The sequence below is a fragment of the Parasteatoda tepidariorum genome, chromosome 4 (genome assembly GCF_043381705.1).
Source record: "Parasteatoda tepidariorum isolate YZ-2023 chromosome 4, CAS_Ptep_4.0, whole genome shotgun sequence".
Lineage (NCBI taxonomy): Eukaryota > Metazoa > Arthropoda > Arachnida > Araneae > Theridiidae > Parasteatoda > Parasteatoda tepidariorum.
In genome coordinates, this window is record NC_092207.1 from 66,872,727 (window position 1) to 66,895,633 (window position 22,907).

General features: G+C 30.2%; 1 protein-coding gene across 2 annotated transcripts in view; it reads left to right on the forward strand.

The window, feature by feature from the left end:
* Positions 1-22,907, forward strand: part of LOC107441258 (CUB and Sushi multiple domains furrowed) — a 106,178-nt gene that overhangs the window by 78,356 nt on the left and 4,915 nt on the right. For both annotated transcript variants that reach the window (XM_016054457.3, XM_043045797.2), the window contains exons 8-18: positions 3,461-3,610; positions 7,440-7,616; positions 9,752-9,931; positions 12,087-12,260; positions 13,934-14,116; positions 15,621-15,833; positions 17,657-17,836; positions 18,099-18,299; positions 18,463-18,642; positions 20,352-20,528; positions 22,726-22,905. In XM_016054457.3, the coding sequence (XP_015909943.2) occupies positions 3,461-3,610; positions 7,440-7,616; positions 9,752-9,931; positions 12,087-12,260; positions 13,934-14,116; positions 15,621-15,833; positions 17,657-17,836; positions 18,099-18,299; positions 18,463-18,642; positions 20,352-20,528; positions 22,726-22,905 (1,995 nt within the window). The remainder of the gene's footprint in view (positions 1-3,460; positions 3,611-7,439; positions 7,617-9,751; positions 9,932-12,086; positions 12,261-13,933; positions 14,117-15,620; positions 15,834-17,656; positions 17,837-18,098; positions 18,300-18,462; positions 18,643-20,351; positions 20,529-22,725; positions 22,906-22,907) is intronic.

The window sequence follows — 22,907 nt, forward strand, 5'->3', positions numbered from 1 at the left end:
AAACTAGCAAAACAACTCTAATTATTATTTACTTTAAATGGCTATTTTTTGGTAAAAAAAAGTAAAGCATTTTTTTTTCTTACACGCAAAACCCTGTAGTAAAAATAGCACATTTTTAAAAATTATCTCCCTTGTTTTTGCGAAAACTCAATCATAAAAAATGAGATTCTACTTGTTTCTCTTAGTATACAGTTCAAAATATGCGTGCTATAATCATAAAAACTCATGAAAAATTATAGACAGATATTTTAAAAACATGAGATATCGTGTTTAAGGGTGTAAGGGGGTTCAAAATGTAGAAAAAATCTGACAGATATTTTAAAAACATGAGATATCGTGTTTAAGGGTGTAAGGTCGTTTAAAATGTAAAAAAAAATCTGATTTTGTGATAAGCGCATTTAAGCACATAAAATCATTAGTCTATCCACTGTTATCACCTTACACAAAAACTATTATAACTCAGTAAATAATTAGAGTACAGGCAGGAGTAAAGTATTTTTAGAAATCCAAGAGTACAGGAATTCTAAATTTATAATAAACTCATTTTCGAAAATTTAGTCCAAAATCATATTACTGGATCAATATATCAATCTCAAATATTGGATTTTACCTCGGCTATGTATCATACTTGTTGATCAAACTAAACGTCCACCTACTTTAATTAGATTATTCAATTTTGATTTTGACACAGCCCAATGCTGATTTTTTTAAAGAATAAATTAAAAGAGACAGTATTTTAGTCATAAATATTTATTACCTACTTTAAGGACGAAAACTATGCATCATATTTTCTACTAAAAATAAATAGACTACCTCTTTTAAATTAAAATAAATGAGAATTGTGAACCATGAAACACAGCTATCCAACAGTAATAAAAGTAAGTACTTATTGATTTTTAGTGTTGAAGTTAACTGTAACTATTAATTTATTTAGTACACAATGTTTTTGTTGCAATAATTCCACCAAATATTGTTCATCAGCTGTAATAACTGGGTAATAATGCAACGCATATAAACTTTTAGTACTAAACGTAAAATATGATAGTATTTCGGAAGAATGAATAGAGAAGAGAGCATTAGGGCTTTGAAAGCAAATAAATGCACAAAAGTATTGTGGAAAGAATGGTTACTAAAGAATTGTCTCATAGAAAAATGGCCAAAAAGGCGAAGTAAGACTTCCAAATTTCATGAAAAAAAAATACAAAACATACAATTATCAACGTAGGAAAGCTTAAATGAAAGTCAATACCAGTTGCCCATTTAAGGTGTCTAATAATAATAATATGAAGAAAATACATTATTTTAAGTTCAGTGATGCAGAAGAATCACAGATTTATTATCTGCGATAAATAATTATCTTATTTTGAGATTATTTAAATAATTAAAGCATGAGATAATTTAATGATAAAGGCTTTTCTCCGTAGTTCAATTTATAATAAAATCACTTCTCTGATACGCTCAAGAACTATGTATAATGAAAGTTCAAAGATTTATAATTCTATTATATTAAATATTATTTGCAAACAGAAGTTTCTTCGAAATGAAATGAAAATCAGATTTGGTCAGTGTTGCGTGAATCTGATTATGGAGATATAAATATTTTCCAAGAAGTAATCCTCGATCATCTTATTCTATTATTGAAAGGTCATCTCATTCGCAAGAAGTTTTCTTTCTCAATTGTTCTAAAAAGAAAGTAACAATTTTATAAGTCTATATATAAACACCCCAGATTTTCTTTTCAAGCTAATAATCTATATTTAGAGAAAGAAGTAAATAGCATCTGGTTTAGAATTAACAGACCAAGCAAAAATATTGTTACTTGATATAATTTGCTTAACTTGCAACATATCTAACTATATATGAAAGCCTATAGGCAGTTTTTATAGTTTCGTGAATTTTAATTGAATATGATTTTAAGATACAAAGAAAATGGAGATATCTTTAACAGTCCATAACAACATGAAACGAATAAAAGTTAGAGCTGTATTTATTTGTGAACTATTCATTAAAATTAATCTCTCATATTACTACTTTTCGATTTTGATTGTAATTAAAATAAATAATATTTATTATTTATTATAATATTAAAAATTGCATACTATTACCGTATTAAGTAACATTTTATGATTAATATATTTAGTTAACTATTTACAATTATGAAACAATAAATAAGTTATACTTCCTTTTTGATTAGCTATATTTACTTTTGAATTAAATGTTATGCGAAACTGTGCTCATTCAATGCATGCGATTAAAATGATAAATACAAAATAAATATTCACAATCCTAAATCAGTATTAAGAATTAAATTTTCTTACAATTGCTAAATAATTTCTTTGGTGAAAAATGGGCGAGTTCTTATCGTAACCGAAAATTCTATAAGAGTTTAAAAAGCAAGTATATGGATGAAGCTGCACTGTTAACCGAGCAAAATTTCTTGATTTACATACTATTTTCCATAGAATCGAAAGCTAAATTAGTGGAACTAATTCTATGTCTATACTACAGTCTAACCTCGCTATAATGAACCCGGTAATTAATAAACGCTCGATCGTGGTGAACATTTTCAAGTGATCCCGTTTAAAGTGCTATTTAACTATTATTCTTTCATGCACTTATAGTGAAAAGATAATATATTGGTAGTTAATTTACAGTGAACACATATTCTTTCCCCCCCCTCAGCTATTTAGATAAATCTAACAAAATTTTTAGGCAATGTAATAAGCACAAAAGTATATACTACTTATGATTTTTAATTAAAAACGAAGTAATGCACATTATAATGTAGTAAAGTCGTTGGAATAAATAATTCGAGTAGTTCCGAAAACAGACACATATAAGGGTGACTCGTTAGCGCGGAAATTCCCTCTCAATTTTTCTCAAAAGTAAAGGAAATGGAAAAGATGAACAACTAAAGAATTCCAGAAAAAATGAAAATTTAAAAAATAGACAATTAAAAAATTTCTAATTAGTAGTCAATCACTTCGTTATATGGTAAATATTTGTAATGTTTTTAACATTAAAATTTCCGTTAAAAAGGAAATTCGCTATAAGGAAACTTCATAGTAGAGAAACTCCACATTTTTCCTTTTCTAATAAATTATAAAGTAAATTTTTGTACCAAAAATACTGCTGCAAAGATTTCGGATATAGAGAACTTTTGTTCATAGTGGACTTAGTGCTAGGACTACAGGAAGTTCACTATAACGAGGTCCAACTGTATAAAACTTTATGGGTTATTTTATTTAGATAATTTTAAATTTTTATGTAAAAATGTGTTTGCAGTCAAGAAATAAGAATTATTGAGAAGCAACGGGTGAAGGAGCGAGAAGGAATTATTTATTTTCTTTGTATTATTTTTTTATTTTCTTTGTATCTTTTATTTGTTTAGGTTTATATTTTCATTTTAAATTGAAAAATTAGGGACTTTTAATCACGCCATATTCTTGTGTTATTTTAGGAAGCAGTGTGCAGCAGTTTTTATGGGCAGAAGATCAACCAAATAACTATAATGGCCAACAAAATTGCATCGTTTTGGATGGTGGTCGAAAATGGCTGTGGAACGATGTGACTTGCGATCTTGATTACCTTCCATGGGTTTGCCAATACCGTGAGTTATTATTCTTTTCTTCTTTTTTTTCCTTTTAAAAGCAAAATAGAATAACATAAATTCATTAATTGGAAGAACATTAATGCAATATAATTTCACGTTGAATTAATTTAAATCATTTTTTGAGCACTTGATTTGACTCTGAAATTGCTCGGGAGATTCACTTAACATGGTCTGAACATGAACAAGGTCGCAGCTCTTTCGCCAAGGAAAACAAACAAGCCACAGTTTAAGTGCCTTACACTTGAAAAAAAGGTATAATTTTAAACTGTATGTGCTCTCTTGATGTGAAGAATCATCTGGGATTTAGAACAGACAAATATTTAAAATAGTTTAAAGCTGTTTTTCGAAGGCTCTGTTGATAATAATGCTTTTGCTGCGAAATAATGCTTTTTTGCGAATAATATACTATTTTTATAACTGTTGTCAGTTTGCAACTGTTACTCATGACTGTTACGTCAAGTTTAGTTCATCTAAAACCAGCGCTTTCTATGCTTATTTTAAAGATGGCGCAAAACACCAATAAGGTGAAAAGCCACAGTTTCGTGAAAATGAAAAGCGTTTGTGGTCTAATTTTTTAATATTTACAAACTTACTCCAATGCTGCATTATTAAAAATTTGCTTGGGTTAAAAAAATTTGCAAAAATTGAGAATAGGACAGTGATTTTCATCTAGGTAGAAAAATGCCTCCAAATTGACGATTTTTTAAATAATTTCAATACGTTATTAGTTATACGTAATAGTTATTGGTGTGCTCTAAGGCACAGATAATTCTTCATGGCAAGATTATACATATAGTTTAAAATCATCACATTGATTCAAGTGTAAGGCGCTTAAATTAAAGCTTTTTTTTAATATTTTCATGCAGTTGGTGACAGAGCTTCGAAAAACAGCCTTAACATGGTTAACATGGTCGAATCTCTTTCGCTAAGGAAAATAAAAAAAATCTGCAGTTTAAGTGCTTTACACTTGAAAAAAAGCTATAATTTTAAACTGCATATGCAATGTTACTGTGAAGAATTCTCAGGATTTTTGAGCAGATAATTGATTAAAACATTTGAAAGGTTAATAAACATTTTAAAAAATTCCCAATTTGGAGAGTTATTTCCACCTAGAGCAAAATTTTCAAAATTAATGCCTTATTCCCAATTTTTGAAAATTTTTTAAGGTCTAACATAATGCAGCATTGGAGTAAATATCTAAATGTTAAAAAATTAGACCACAAATGCTTTTCATTTTCTCAAAACTGTAGCTTTTTTTCATATTGATTTTTTACGCCATTTATTTTCAGAATAAACATAAACCTGGCTAAAGATAAGATAAACTTCACCTAACGGTCATGAATAACTGTTTGAAATTCATATCAGTTTTGAAAATACCGTATTATTTGCAAAAAAACATCATTTCATGGGACTGCAATGCCTTCAAAACACAGCCCTCTTTTTCAGCTGTGCTGAAAAACAAAAAACAATCAAGTCATACATTAGAAACGAGTGGCCCTGTTTAATTTCTAGCATTAACTCACCGCGAGGCAAAAAAATTTCAACAAAAAATTTAGTCAAGGAAAAATAACTGTCACTGTATGGAGAAACGATATGCTTTGATTATCCTGCTGTTTAAAGGATAAAAACTATTTTTGTTTTACTATATAATTTTGTCGAAGTAAAGTGGGACAGTTTTTATCTCACCACCCTGAAATGGTTAAAGGATACTTAAGACTGCTAAATAATACTCACTTTTTAATGATTTTTTTGTAATAAATAATTAACTATTTCTATAGAATTAAATAATATTTGTAATGTTCCATCATTAATTTTTATAGCATTCATTTTTCTATATTTTTACAATATTATATTAGATACATTGAAAATTACATACATTTTATATTTCAATCGGCGTAATTTCATCTGAAATTTTTAAAAATTTAAAGTATTTTTTAAAAGTTACTATTAACATTAATTTATTTTACGTTATCTACTTCTATTTATGAGACAATTGATATTATTCAAGAAAGAAAAAATAAATATTTATACTAACGCCGTGATCATTTTGTAACATTTTATTCCGTAATTATTTTCTTTTGCTATAGTTTAATTCAAAAATAAAAGTTAAAAATTGATAAACCGAAAATGATTTCGAAAATTTTCAACTATTTTCCAAAAAGGTACTTTTTTCTAGTTTTTTTTATGAAACTAAAATCCGGAGTTATTCAAAAATGCTAAAATTTCGCATATCTTTTAATTTATTGGTGTAGGTGTGTGTTTGTTTTGATAAGTTCAAAGTGTGTTCAAAGTCAAAAATGTATTTTGATAAATTCCACTTTATTAAGCAACAAAATATTAATTGTATTTTATTAAAATAACTTTTTTAAAAATTTAAATTATTATTTTTTATAGCAAAATTAGAAAACCAACTAATACCAACAAACCTTGCAGAATAACAATATACAATAATAAACAAACCTTACAGAAAATACGAATACTGATTTTCTTTTCTCTACTTCATTAGGATAAAATACAATACTTTTAAAAGAAAATTACAAAGCTCTCTATTTTTATGACTAGTAAAAATAATAGCATTCTTTCCTTAGAAAACTTTTGTAATACTATCACATTTTGTTGAATAGCCAGAACAAAAGAAGATTAGATGAGGTATCTGAAAGTAATTTATAGATTACCTCATTATTCTAACGAGACATCAATTATTTTTTTAAAACGATTCGCTGTTATGGTCAGAGTCCAATTAATTAAATTAAACTTTAAAAAGAGTACTCTAATTGTATCAGCATTCTTTAAAAAATCATTGAGACAATCAGAGCGGTAAATGAACTCGAAGCAGATCGGTTCTTTTAGAACTTTGTTTATTTTTATTTTCGGAAAGAATTTTAAACGCTAATGTGCGTAAAATTGATTTCTTAATTAATTTTTTTAAGAGATATATTATCATATTAATTTCGAGATGCAAAATAGTTATACATTCGAATAAAAATTAGTATTTTGTTATTTTTTATTCAAAATTCCTACTTTAAAAAGCTGATAGTGCTGCTATCTACTAATGATTTTTATAAACATAAATAAGTTCTCTTAAGTTATCTTTGGTTTTTAAGTCATTTTCAGGCCAGCTAACAAAATTAAGTTTAAGTATCTTAAAGATCCTTTCAGCATTTGTAATCGCTGAAGCATTTACCACTTATCATGCCAAAAAAAATCTATTTCATGTAAACATGAATTAGAACTTCTAAATATCTCCTCATACTTAATTAAGCCAATTTTTCATTCAAAATAAATATTGGTGAAAATTAAGTTCTACAGTTAAGTTTGTTTTCTAAAAGTAGCGAAGTAGTGACTGCATTTCGAAAGTAGTTTGTAGTTGGTACATTAAAAAAAAAGTAGCTGTAGTTCATTACAATTGTAATAAAAGTAGCTGTAGTTAACTGTGAAGAAAATGTAGTTTCCGACCACTGGTGTAAACTATACTCTCCAGTAAAGTAATAGAGTAGTAACTACAAAGTAGTTTTAAAAGTAGTAGAGTAGTAACTACATTTCGAAAGTAGTTTGTAATCGCTACGTTTCAAACAAATAGTTGTAGTTAACTACAATTGTAATAAAGTAGTTGTAGTTGCAAAATGTAGTTTCAGACTACTGGCGTAAACTATGCTCTCCAGTAAAGTACTAGAGTAGTAACTATATTTCGAAAGTAGTTTGTTGTTGCTACATTTTAAAATACGTAGTTGTAGTTAACTACAATTGTAATAAAGTAGTGGCAGTTGTAGTTAACTTCAAAGAAAATGTGGTTTTTCCAATCGCTGATATAATGTTTACTTTACAGGACCATCAAACTGTGGTAACCCAGACCGACAGGAAAACTCAACTATCTCGGAGAAAGATTTCCGCTTGGGTCAATCGGTCACTTACCAGTGCCCCACGGGCAACAAGGTGGTGGGGGATCGAGTTCGTCGGTGCGAGAGCAATGGATTCTGGAGCGGCACCGCGCCCACCTGCCAATGTGAGTGACTTAATTTATTCTTTTAATTCCTTCTCAAATTTATTCTAGAATAATTACTGATGGATACAATGAATAAACGACAGCCAAAAGCGAAATACCCTGTGTTTATCATTTCAATGTTTTCCTCTCGCTGATGGATAATTTTTTTCTTACAAATCTAAAACTGTAGATGGAGAGTTAAATTAATTTTTTATGTGTAGAAATGAAATTTGTCTAATTTTTGAGAAAATATTTTAACAACGCTGATCTGTTGTGGGTTGGGCTTTAAAGTGACTACGGTTAGTAATTTAATCACGTAGTTGAATTGTTTTTCAACTAAAGTGTTTTAGTGAATTGAGGTGAGAAGTTATTATGCTATTCTTGCAAATTGGAGTGAATTGAGGCGCGTTTAAACTTTTGATTGGTAGTTTTAGTTTAATCGGGAGCAGCTTTCTAACTTCCGGAGTTAATTAGAAAATTTAATACAAGTGTGATGTTTTATATTAATGACTTAAAGAACACAAACTTAATTATATCCATATTTTATTCAAAAATAAAACAAATGAAAATAATGTAGTTGAATTGTTTTTCAACTTAAGTGTTTTAGTGAAATGAGGTGAGAAGTTATTATGTTATTCTTGCAAATTGGAGTGAATTGGGGCGCGTTTTAACTTATGAGTGGTAGTTTTAGTTTAATCGGGAGCAGCTTTCTAACTTCCGGAGTTAATTAGAAAATTTAATATAAGTGTGATGTTTTATATTAATGGCTTAAAGAACACAAACTTAATTATATCCATATTTCATTTGAAAGTAAAACAAATGAAAATAATGTTTTTGAGTTAATATATTGTTTTAATTTTGTTTCATTCAGACTACTTTTTAACAAATAAAAATGATATAGAAAAAATATGGCATATTTTGCAAATAAAACTTACAGTACAAAATGTCCACCTGCCTAGTTAACTGCTGCCGATCTTTAATCTAAATTTAACTAATTTCTACTAATCTAAGTAGTGCCATTGCAGCGTAGTATCATAGAAATATCGTATTTATAAGTCATTATTGAACGAAAAATAAAGTTTTTGCTTTATTGAAATGAACAGAATGAGACAAATAATTTTTAAAAACCTGAGTAAGATTTTTTAAGTTATTAAATTAAACAAATTAAAATTGTAAAATAAAAATAAATAAATAAATAAAATTAAGATAAAACTGTTAAACTGAAAATACTAACTACTAATGCTAAGAAACTAATTTAATACGCAACTAATTTAATGTTCACAATTTTAATATTTCAACTGGAAAATGTGCCAAAAAATCTTTCTATTTAAACTGTATAAAACTGCATTTGCAAAACATTTAGGCAATCATTTAAGTGCACACATTAGGGACAGTATACATACAGTATGCGCATCCGGCATTGCAAATTAATATTTTAGTGGGGGGGAAAAAAACAAAAACGTTGTCATAATTTTACAAATTAATTTTGAAGAATGTGAACAGCGATGGCTCGGTGGTCAAAGTGATAGGTTGTAGGACGGTCCTCAGTGGCGGTTTGAAGCCCACCCAGCTGCAGACCGATGAGTACCAGCTTGACTGGGAAGTAAAGGCGGTGCAGTACTATGCGCAAAGCTGACCACTTAGCCACAATCATGGCGTTGCTCACGAAATTGAGAAGCCTCTACGTCCCCCCTGGCACACAATGGGCTGTTGCGTGATTGCTTTTATGGAGGAATGGAATATTAGTTTGTGGACCAGAAGAAACTTGGTGGTTTTTCTGATAATTGCTCTCCCTCCTAGTTTCCTCTAAAAATTAAAAATATTTTCTAGGATTTTTAGACTTGTTTTCCTCCCTTATGATTCATGAGGTTTTGATAATGTTTTTCATTGTTTCTTCCTTAAATTTGTGGACCCAAACGTGGACATTTTTACACTTTATTTTCAAAAACGAATCTTATATATGCGTTAAAGGTGGGGATTTCGGAAGGCAAAGGAGGAGATTTAACTTCATGTTCTAAAATAATAACCATTTCTAATTTTTTAAATAATAATCCAAAAAAATCACTTTCACAGTAGCAGGACTTCTTACCTCTCCCTCTCTCTCTCACTTCCTCTCTTTTTTCAAATTTATTAAATGTTTTTTTTTTCACTTATAGATGTCAACTGTGGAGATTTACGGAATATAAACTTCGGAGTAGTTACGTATCCAGATGGTAGAACGACGTATAATGCGACTGCTTTATACGTCTGCCAAGAAAATTATACATTGGTTGGAAATGGACTACGTCGATGTGCCGAAGACGATAAATGGAATGGCACTGAACCAAGATGTGAATGTAAGAGCTCAACTTCCTTAGAAAACAAATGATTTCATACTGTATTTAAATTATTAATTAAGTTGAATGTAAAAAAATATTTTTGCCTCACTCTTTTGAACCTTAAAAAAGAAATACTAAAAATGTTCAGTGACTGTAATAGATTTTAGTCAAAAGTAGTTTATCTAAAAACTTTACAAAAATTTGTTTACAAGTTTCTCTTTTTAAATTATTTTGTTGTATTAGATAGATTTTTATTAGCTTGATTCATAAAGAACTCTTTTACATTTTTTCATGAACTGATGCCATTTCGATTTTCGTCTGGTGAAACTTTAAATTAGCCTTTGCAAATAATTTAATTTATTTGTTTATGAAAGAATATAAGTTCGTCAATTGATTTACAATTTTACATAGTAGTGTTTTTAAAAATGTAATAAATTAAAATAATAATCTTTTCTAATTTAAATTATTTTTGATTTAATTGTTTATTTTCTAAATTTTTTAATAGCGATAAAAATAATAAATATTAATGTTAATTATATTTTAAATAAAGTGAAATTATATTTTTATTACTGAATAAATTAATTTAAGCTTATTAGCAGGTAAATAAATACATACAAATTTTACATGCATTTTGTCTCCTTAGTTAAGTTTCTCAATTTGTGTTCAAACAATCTTAATTTCAGATTTTGTTTATTATAAAATTAAAATTTTCTTCAATTAATTGTCTTTAATTGCACTGATGGATATAATTTTTGAATATTCTTTTAATTCGAGAAATAATTATTAGAACTCTTAGTTTTATTAATGCTTTAGAATTTTTTAAAACTTTTCTTTTTTTATAACTTAAATTATTTGCTTATTATGTCCTAAATTGATTTAAAATTAAATGTGTACTAGATTTTATAAAATCTTTTTAATAAATAAAATTATAATTATAATCTCTAGTTAATGTAAATTAATTTATGAAAAAATATTAATAAAACATTAAATAGTCAAGAATATTAGCATATTAAATGTAAAAGCTTGAGTAGTTTCTCTTGATGTGGAATGACATTACCTTAGAACAGAGCAATAGTAATTTTTCGCGAAATTTCTATTGTTTGGATGCATACCTCTTCCTCCAGTAAAAAATGAAAGATAAATAAATAAAAATGAAATTTATTAATTTAAGAATTTGAAAATTAATAATTTTCCATCTCACCTCCAAGAGAAAAAAAAACAATCGTGTTATCAGAACTATAGCTAAGTAATCGCAAGGGACGTAATTATCTTTTACTTTGTATGAAGTTCTTTATTGTTTAAAATATCATTAATTTTACTTAGCAATTAATTGCCTTGAGTTATTTTATTTTATAAACGTCATTGAATAACCGACCCAAATTTTTTGGTACAATACTAATGTTCAACTGGGTAGTTTTGAACCCAATTCAGAAGACATTTCATTTCATTTTAGTTAATTCGTTGGTACATCATCTTTTTTTGCGAAAATGCATGCAAGTCACTATTTTTGCCTTAAACTTTTAGTGATGCATTTTTCGTAAGCGGGATCAGTAGGGCATGTACCAATCATGCTAGAACTGACCTTTTCACAGCATCTAAACGAGATATTGCTTCAGTTTTTTCACAGAATATTTACACTTTCATGCTGTTGATATATATTTTTCGCAGAAAATTTTACAAAAAATTATGAACTTTTAATTTTTTTAAAAAGCTTGATCAAAATCTCATAGCTCAAAAAGTATTCCCGTTTATAGGCTAAAATATCAAACAAATAATATAATTTCAAACTCCCCCCAAAAATTTCAAAGAGTATCATATCATTTCAAAGAGTATCGGAATATCATAAGTAGTTTCTAAGAAAAGGTACATCGAAGATGGTCAGTTTTAGTATTACTGATATATGCCTTACTGATTCCTCATAAGTTTTGATTTTGTTGTTAACATCGCTCTAGCGTAACACTAATGCCCTATCCATTTCTAAGTCATTCATAAATCTGATAGACCATACAGTAATCTAAGTTTATCAACTAGTCCAGATTGATATAAACTATCCCATAATTCAAGCTTTCTTCTTCTTCGCGTAACACCAGCATCTAAATCCGTTTTGGTTTCTCGCATTGAACAATGAACGATCTTAAATCATATATATATACATAAATTTTTTCCCCCGCAGATCACTGGTGTCAGAGGTTGAAGGTTCCAGCGAATGCTACAATGGAAATGACCGGAGTTAAAGCAGGAGATGAAGTCAAGTACACGTGTGACAGGGGTCACAAACTTGTGGGCGACGAAGTCCGAAAATGCCAACTCGGTGGACAATGGACCGGAAGAGATCCAATCTGCAAATGTAAGAATAACTAAGCCAGTTAATTTAATGAGTTTTAAGTCGGCAATCTCGACAAAAACAAAGAAGATTTTTTATTATATTTGATTTGATATTGTTCTATAATTAATGATTCGTTACTTTTGGAGAATTATGAATGTGATGGAAAGTTAAGATAAATCTTAGCATTTCATTAGAAAAAGAACATACTTGTTGCTATATAATTTGCTATTAAAGCACACTTTAAGAAAAAGTAGTTTAATATTGAAACATAGCATTGATACCTTGAACCATACAACGGTGCAAATTCAATACAACTTTAAAACGCAGATAACATAGAGGTCATATAAGTGTACAAAACATTTAACTCATATAAGTAAACAGAAATTCAATCACTATATTAAAAGTTATTCCAAATTTAACATTATATTAGGACTGTATTGATTTTTTTTGTATACCAATAAGAATTTCAATCCCCCTAAAGAAAAATATTTTTTTTCGTATAATTGACATTTTCACGGATATTGATAGTATTTAATTACCTGTTATTGCTGCACATCCCTAAGATCAGCAGAGCTAAATCAGTTCCATGATTTCGTGCACGCTAAAAAAGTCCAATGACATCACAGGATTGTCCGTCACATCTTGTCTGATAAGCACAGGTAAGCAAGGATGTGCTCAGGGGACGCCTGTTCATTGTAACACACGGAGCAGGTATCAATTCAAAAATTTAATATGATTTTATTACAAATATCATCTTGATTAAAAAAGATAAAAATTTATTTTCCTGGCTCCTTAAACACTCTAAAAAAATCGTTCAACATAAATCCTACATCACAATACTATGTAGATTAGCCGTAATTTAATAGGTGTTTAATGAAATCGGATTTCGTTTAATTTAGAAACATAATATTGTTTAATCAAGTTTGACGTAGATTAATTCGCGATAGAATATGGTTCAAATTAGCAGTATATTTAGATGGCAGTTAATTTGAAGCATATTATTTTTCAAGACACGCCAAAATTTCATATAGCTTGCTATGAGCTGCAAAAAGCATCTTCTTATATAAATCGAGGTTAGAAACTTCATTTATGCTTCCAATTTGAGAAACGTATTTGTTGAAACATGTCATTTTATTTATTAAATAGTATTTTTGGCAACAATTACTTAATTACTGCAACAGTTTGTCTAACATTTTGTGGATAAACTTTACGATGAAATTATTTAATAATCGTAGTTGAATAGCCGACTCAATGTTTTGGGTTTATAACTACTAGTGAACAACTTTGCAGCCTTGAGCCAAATCCAGAAGACAAGAGAGCTCCTGGATCAAGCATTGGGAAAAATTTGACTTCGCTGAGAACTTTTTGATGGAACTAACCCACATTTGCGTTATATGAGAGGAAAATCACGAAAACCTCCCACGGTTAATCTGGCGACAAAGGGACTTGAACCCCTGATCCATATACTACTAAGGGTATTTTTACGTCAGAACTGCGGCGGTGTGAGTCAGGTGTGGAATTTGTATCGACCAGCCATCGCTGGGATTTGAACCCGGCCCACTTCATTGGAAGCAAACGTTCTATCCCCTGAGCCAAAACGGTTCTTGATGAAATTTTTGTAGAAATTTCATGATGAAATGACTACTTACCTTATGATTAAGATTTTACGCTGATTAATGATGTTCAATTTTTAGATGTTGATTGTGGACGACCACTATCTTTGGGCAATGGAACCTATCGACTTCTAGACGATGGTTTAACCACGTATCAGAGTAGAGTTACTTACAAATGCAACGATAACTACACCATTGCTGGCCATGATCAGAGATCCTGTCTTGAGACTGGAAAATGGAGCGGTCGAGAACCAACATGCTCACGTATGTAATTTATCTTGTAACGATAATATCAACGTATGCGTAATATCAATATTTTATTCAACATATCGCACCCCGGCAAGAAAAGTGTCATAACTCTATAATGCAGCATTTGAGAAAAACCAACTTAAAGAATGCGATAACCTACTGAATTATACTCAAAACTGACACAACTGCCCTCAGCTGGATAAATTGCAGGTTAGAGATGTGACACTTTTTGAGCTTGAAGGGGCCATTCATGCATATTTTTTATTGACATAACCTCAAAATTGCTGTTTTTTGGTTTGTGTCATTTTTCTTGCCGGGGTGCGATATGTATCTAAATTATGAATACTATGCATGCTAAGCATTCGCCACCTCACTAAATGCGAATTTGTATATGCGAAATAAATTGTGTTTTGGCGAAAGCATTGGCGAAAGATTTTTTCTACCAAAAAATAATATATATGTGTTACAGTGAATGACAGAAATCAAGAGAATGTCGACTTTCACCGGTGAATGTCAACAATCACATAGTCGCTTCGGTGAATGTCCGAAATATTTGTTATGTCCGATTTGATATTAATTTATTCGTTGATATTATTATATTTATTATATATTTTAATATCTGCTGAGGATAGATTAGGAGAAACATCAGTGCTCGGAGTAGCAGCTAATTGCATACTAGGCAGTGACTCTTGACCTTAAAAAACATTGATGTAGAACATACCGGGCAAATGTGTACCGGGCAGTGGCATTTAACTAGACCTAGCATATATTTAGGAGATTTATCGAAGCGACTATATGCTTGTCAACACTCCTTATTAGAAACAATAGTATCATTTCAAATTAAACTGCATTAAAATTCAGAATATTACCTTATTTTACTGAAATTTTTTGCTTAACTACTGTGATTTTTATTGCTCGAAATTTAAAAGAAACTATAGCTAACTATCTATGGTGAATCATAATTTATTTTAATAATGATGCAATTGCAAGTAATTTGCAATAACTTTCGAACAATTTGGAATTTCGAAACAAAATTCGCATGAAGCTCGAAAACAAAAATGGTTCTATCAGCACTTGAAACCTTTACTATGTAGTTGCATTTCAGCAGGTTACAGATCGATCAAACTTGATATTTTCCCCCGACAAGTTTAACAGTTAAAAAATTTAATGATTCACGAACTAATAGTTGGATGTTAAATTTTTTCATTCTGTCGTTTTTGCTTCAGTACATTATTTTAGCCTGTTGTAATTTCAAAATTGTAAATCCTATAGTTTTTTCGCTGCAACACAAAATGTAACGTAAAGAAAGTGAGAAAATTTCCCGGAAAGCTTGTGAATTGGGTAAATACTTTGAATATTGTTTACCATTCCAATTAGAAATTCTTTCAAAGGGAGAAATTTGGTTTGGCGAAATTTCTTTGTAGTGACTTAAATTGTATCAGGCAATGATTCAGTTGACATCATGTTGACATCAGGCAATGATTCAGAAAATGACTTGTTTAAATAATTATTTTTCCAGTAATCGATTGTGGGAAGCCAGATGTTCCAGAAGGCGCATCAATTCCAGAGAATGCAACGTTTACAGTCCATTCTGAGATTCCATTCCGATGCAAGGCGGGTTACAAATTGTCCGCTGTGTCCACCAACGACGTCACCACCTACAAAGATGGAGGAACGACCCTCAAATGTAACCTTGATGGAAAATGGTCAGGAAGTCTACCCACCTGCATATGTAAGATAATTTTATTCGATGAAAAGATTTATGCAAATGAATTAGATACGACGGCTGTTTTTTAAGTAAGGGCAGTTTGAAAATAAAAACCAAGCGAAAGAAAATTTTCATCAAGCAATTTTTGCTTTGTTTCTACAAACGTTTCTTTTTTTTTTTTCAAAATAGTTCGCAAGTTTACTTAAACACTAATCTTCTTATCACAACTTACAACTAAATTTAGAATGCCTCTTCATCGTAACTTGCCGCCTGCTCCTATAACCAAGAGGTCACGATCGTTTTCACGTCTACCTCATCGTTGTACTGGTTGACGCCAAAATGATGTTTGAAACATCGAAAGAGATGAAAATCACTTAGCGCAAGGTCTGGGCTGTATTGAAGGTGGTTCAAAATTTCCCAGCCAAAAGAGTCCAATAAAGCTCATGATTGAGCTGCGAAGATTCATTTTCATGGAGTAGCAAAATTTAGCCAAACTTGTGCCAGTAAGAAGCTTCGTAAACTTCACAAATCTGTCGGAGAATGTATGCAGGAGACAGGTTTTTTGCCAACTAAAATCGCATCACTGACAGTACATCATACGTGACTGGCGATTTGTTAAACTTGAACATTTTAAAGACACAAAAGTGACCGTATAGGTTACCTACACAGCTGTAACTGAGCACAGTTGTTCCCAATAAATGCCTGGGCACGACGCAAGCACTCGTTTTGACTCACGTGTCACCTATTAATGCGCACAGCAAAACTGCCCTTACTTATAAAACAGCCTTCGTAATCTGAAACGATGATCACCATCAAAAAGGAGTTATATTTCTTGACATTTAAAGATAAGATCAATTGCTTCGAATTTATTATTTTGAATGTTTTTACAGAGCTGACAAAAGTTATATAGACAAATGAAGCATGCCCAAATATTAATAATAAGTGGCAGATTTCAGGTTTTCTTTTATGTTTGATTTAATAAATCTTTTGTGTGTTCAGTGCGCTAAACACAAAATCAAAAGATTGATTCAATGATCAGATTTTCGAGTGAACATTGATGATGTATGTAACTAAAAATGTAAAAAGTGATTGAACTATCTCGATGTATTACATTATAAATGATATAGATTTAAAACGAAAGTCATTTGAATTAACTCAATCTATTATTGTTAATTTTATTTTGAATTTAGCAATAATTGAAAAACATTCACATTATAATTCATTTAATTTTTATGTAATTTTAAATGTTTTTTTATTCTTATCGAAAATTAAATAGTCAAAAAGTTTGGTTTTTAAATGTATTGATTATAATCTCAAGGCTAATGTTGTTTTGAGGGTAATCCTTTATTTATTATAATTTTTATTAAATGCAAAGCTATATCACAAAGCAAGGTATAATTTCAAACAATAATTAATCTCAAATATAAAAATGTTGTATAAATTGGTTTAATATCTATTTAAGCATAACTATATGTGAATTTTATTTTTAGAAATTGTTTATTATATTTATATGTTTTCTTTAAAATAATTTTCTTTCACTTTTTCAGTTATTTAATTTTTGTCTAGAGAACTTATTATAATTTATGATTAGTTTATAATTTATCCGAAGTATTTTTTCTATTGCAAAAAAATATTTAATTCATAAACTACATGTGTATTTTTTAATAACATATTTATTACAAAATAAAATATGTATTTCTAATAATTGTTTTAATATGTATTTTTAATAACGTATTTATAACAAAATAAAATATGCAATTTTTAATAAATGTATTGATATGTATTTTTAAATAACGTATTTTTTAAGAATATATATTTTTTAATTTATACGTTAACAATTGTTTTAGATGTTGACTGTGGACGTGTGCAACCTCTTTTGAGAGGGGAAGTACAATATGCCAACGGCACCACTCATCTGGCCAGCATGGCTACTTATAACTGTAATTTAGGATTTCGAATTATTGGACCAAAAGCCAGGACTTGTATGGAAAACGGGAAATGGAGCGAGAGTGCTCCAAAATGTGAAGGTGAGAAAATTTGAAATAAATCAAAAAACAGTTCTTATTAACTTCAGGCACAATTTACGGGTTTGTTGAATGATACCTTATATTCTCCAGCTTATATGAAGACTTACCGGTAATCCAATGAACTTAAAAAATAAAAACTTAGCTTTATATAACGATTTTATTTAGTTTTAATTTATTTTATTCAATTCTAATGAATTAGTATAAACACTTATCATAGTCATATGAAGGCTTAAAAACATTCGACTTTATTCTCTTTATTTAGAAATTCGATGTGTGCCTCCAGAAGTACCAAAGAATGCTACTGTAGTTTATGGAGGTAATGACAGAGCATCTGCCGATTCATTCAGAGTAGGTTCAACAGTACAGTACCGATGTATACCAGGACATTTACCTGTTAAAGGAGAACCTTTAAGAACATGTTTGGCCTCTGGTGACTGGTCCACTGAGCCCCCGGCATGCATGTGTAAGTGTGTTTTGATTTTTTCCCCTTTAAATTTTATTTTACTAGTTTTGTGTTTTTAAGTCCACTCGTTTTTTATTAACTAGTGTCAGATTTAAATTAAAAAAGTAATTTTTTTAAAAATTTGTATGGTAAACGAAAATCTAATTAAATTTCTCAACACTAGATATTGATTGTGGCTTTCCCCGTCCTGTTCCCCATGGTCATTGGCTACTCCCATCGAACACTACCTTTTATGGAAGTCAGGCTGAATACGTGTGTGATGTTAATTATGAGATTCATGGCCCGAGAAGACGTTTGTGTTTAGAAAATGCTACCTGGAGTAACGCTGAACCGTCATGTGAAGGTAATTAAACTAAAATTGGATTCTTCTCTAAGAGGATTTTTCTGTAAAAGAACTATAAGAATTGATATGTATATATATTTAAATATATAACACTAATAAACAACTTAAATATAAAACACTTTAATAAAAAATATTTGGAAAATTTCAGCAACAAAACCCTTAGTAGGAAGGGAAATTAATATATTTATTTAAATATATATATTAATTTCCCTTCCAATTAAGTGATTTGTTGCTGAAATTTTCCAAATATTTCTTATTAAAGTGTTTTTTTTCCTAGATGACATGTAATTGTTTTAATATTCATAGATGGCACTGAAATGTAATTGGCTTCGTATTTTTTTTCGACCAAATATATTTTTAAATATTATTTTACACGATTTAAGCTTTAAGCACTGTTTTATATATTTTTCTTCTTAGTTTTCTTCTTAGTTAAGCACCGTTTTATATATTTTTCTTCGAATTTCTGTTATCTGTCAGTATATCTATTTGTATAGCATTTTAACTTTTACTCCACGTCAGTAAGTTTGTTTTCTGTTTTTATTTTATATCTCAAACTAATTTTCTCAAACTACTTGCATTTTTATTTGTTAGCAATCTAGATGCATTATTAAGAGTAATTTTTATCTTAGGATAGATATTCTTCCTTTTGAAATATCGCAAGTACCATCGCAAAGGGATGCCTCCTGAAGAGAACCCTTACGTTTCCCATTAAAAGAAATGTCTATTTTATTTTAATTTATTTTATCATTCTTCTTTATGTTTATGTATATATGTATATATATATATGTATGTATATATTTATGTATATATATGTATGTATATATATGTATGTATATATGTATGTATATATATGTATGTATTTATGTATGTATACAGGGTGTCTCAGTTAAACGTTTCAGAACTCCTAAGAGGGGTAGAGTGCATCCTGACGACTCGAAATCATATGGCAATGCGGGGTCGGAAATGCTTTCCAGAGGCGGTAGATGGCGTTGTACGAAAGTTCCGAGTTTTCCAGTGCGTTGGCTTCTTCGGTCACCCGACCTATCATGTCTTGCTTTTTATTTCTGGGGTCACATGAAAACGCTGACTTATGGCACCCCTGTTGACAATGCTGAGGAGCTGGTTGTAAAAATTGCAGTAGCTGCCGGAGAAATTCGAGAGATGTTTAGAGCATTGCTGAATGTTCGGATGTACATGCGCCAGAGATGTGAGGTGTGCATTGTAGCCGGTGGCAGAAACTTCAAACACTTACTTTGACCCATGTACCTTATGCTTATTTCAATGTATTATTTAAACGATTTTTCACTGACGGCCTCTTTCCTTTATGGTGCTTCTGTGTACATTACCGCTCCAGGAAAGCATTTCCGACCCCTTATTCCTATATGATTTCGAGTCGTCAGGATGCACTCTACCTCTCTTAGGAATTCTGAAACTCTTAACTGAGACACCCTGTATATGTATGTATATATGTATGTATATATATGTATGTATATATGTATGCATATATATGTATGTACATATGTGTATGTATATATGTGTATGTATATATGTATGTATATATGTGTATGTATATATGTATGTATATATGTAACCTCTTGTGGTCCTACTGACTTTAGAATCGCTATTTTTAAATTACTGAAATTATTATTTTTTAATTAAATTAGTCGGTTTGTACATAATAATGCAATTTTGTTGTATTTGGGTTTCAGTGGTTGCGTGTGCTGCTCCAGACCGTAAAGACGATCAAACCTTGATAGAAGGTGACACTTACATTGTAGAAAACTGGGTGAATTACAGATGCTCTACCGGCTATGAAGTAATTGGAAACAGTAGTCGAGTATGTGGAAGTGATGGAAAATGGAGTGGGGAAACTCCATCTTGTAAGCGTAAGTACATTTAATTTTGAACTTTTTCTCAAGTGTATCTTTCTACAGAATGAAACATTAAATATTGTGCAGATATGCAACCAGCATAAAAAAGCAGCATTATCTTCAATATGTGAAGGATTCAAAACAGTACCCTTGAAAGATCCTTTTTTTCTAGAATGGATAATAACTTAAATTTCATTCGTAACGTAGCTATATTCTTTCCCCCCTGTTAAGTATCGAATTATTTTCTCTATATTGTGATAGTATGTAAAACAGAATGTTCTCCTATCATATTAAAAAGAGAAATTTGGTCCTCTATAATTGTAAGCCCTTCACATATTTCAGAGTGTTTTCATAAATAGAGAAACACATGTTGTAAGAATCTAAAGGATAACAAAATAGAAGCAGCTTTTGTAATGAGCTTTAACTGTTTGACAATTTATTTGAGGGCCGGGATAACCTGGTTGTTATGACGTTAGGTTCGTGCTCGTGAGATCGGGAGTTTGAATGGCCTTGACAGAAGAATTCCCGTGTATTAAATAGTGACTGGTGCTTGTTAAATCAGTCGGGGTGACAAAGTTCTCCAAGTTCCAATGGCAAATCAATACCTTTGGTTGTACTGAATTGGAGATTGATCTTTCTCTGGTGGAGATCAAAATTCTGATGTAGGGTGAATGAATGGAGTATGATTATGTCCTTTCTGTTAAACGGGCTGTGACGTCTGTGTGGCAGAAGTCGTATTCTTGGCCATAGATGGAATCATTGAAGTAACAGGAAACGCACCTGCTGCCATACAAAATTTGCTTGATTTTAAGCAGGCTTGCTGATTGTCAAGTAACATAAGTAACAACAACAGGTGTGATTCGGGTTTAAGACAACACGAGGGTATAATTTAGCTTTAGTGACCTTAACTGAATTTTAAAAAAAAGCTAAAGACATCAAGCACTTAATAACAGCAAGGTTAAATAGAGTCATAAAACGAAATAACTAAAAAAAGAAAACAAGAAAACAAATATAGAAAGGGAGAATGAAAAACGTATTGGAAAAGATAAGTTTATCAAGGACTCGTTGACCCCATATATAGCAAAAAATGTAGCCTCCCCCCACACTGAGAAATAAAAATTGAGTAAATTCTACAGACATATAGAGCACAAAATAGAAAAAAAACGAAGGGAACAGCCGATAACTTTTAATCTAATGATTGGAATGCCGAGTAGCAGATTGCAATCTTAATGAATCGAGAGACTTAGCTCAAATGCTAGTTAATATGTGCTGATGATTATTGAATTTATAAAATCAGGCACAATAATGTACTTTCTCTGAATAAACATGCCTTTTTTCCGAAGGAATTTGATTTTTGACTCTCAAAATATGCAAAATAGCTGCGATTACATGCTATTACTTATTTTATATTTGTCAAAAAACATTTCCTGAGACTATTCGTATGAATATTTCTTCATCACTTTAAACTAAACTAACAGCTTTACACAAAATCGAAAATTTGAACGAAATGAGTCAAATAGCTCTGGAGAAAGAAAAAAAAAAGAATTTTTGCTATGCAAAATGTGAAACTAACATTAAGTTGCTCAAATTTTTGCTGTTCCCCCGTCGAAACTATGAAGACCTTATTTTTCAGATTGCGACTACTCCCATATTTCGAGGATCAAGAATCCAAATCTGTTGAAAAATGGTATATTCGTTCAAAGAAACTATGTTCTTGTGTCTGATTTTGTTACATAAAAAATCGTTTGTATTAATTAAATAGTAGAATAAAGTTTAGTTTCTGGATCAATTAAAATTACATCTTTGTGCATGAAAATATAAACATTAGATAAAAAGTCATTAAAAATTTCTTTTCTTCATTTTATCCCCTACAAACATAATGACCAATATACTTTCCGTGAGAACTGTCTGAGCGAACCTTAATTTAATTTGCGTTCAGCAAAATGGCACTCCCCCCCCCAAAAAAAAAGAGAACTTTCTAAGCTCATTTCTAACCACGAATCATTTTGTCTCATGCATGTAGACAACTGGACAACTTTCAGCTCACCTTTTTTTTCGACGTAAAAAACAGATTAAAAATTTTTTCCAGACTTCATGATTCATAACATAACATTTATATTGCTCATAAAAAACTACTCTTATATGATAAATTACTAACTACTCTTAAATGACATTTTTAGAATAATCCAGTAATGATATATTTCAATTGCAGTTGTGGATTGTAGTTCTCCATCAGCAATAGCAAACGGACAAGGTTTCCTGTCTAATGGCACGACAACTTACCGGAGTGTAGTCCAATATAGGTGCTTACCTGACTTTCAGATGGTGGGGGAATCTTCACGAACTTGTCTTGAAACTGGAGAATGGAGTGGTCTGGAACCCAAATGCGTTGGT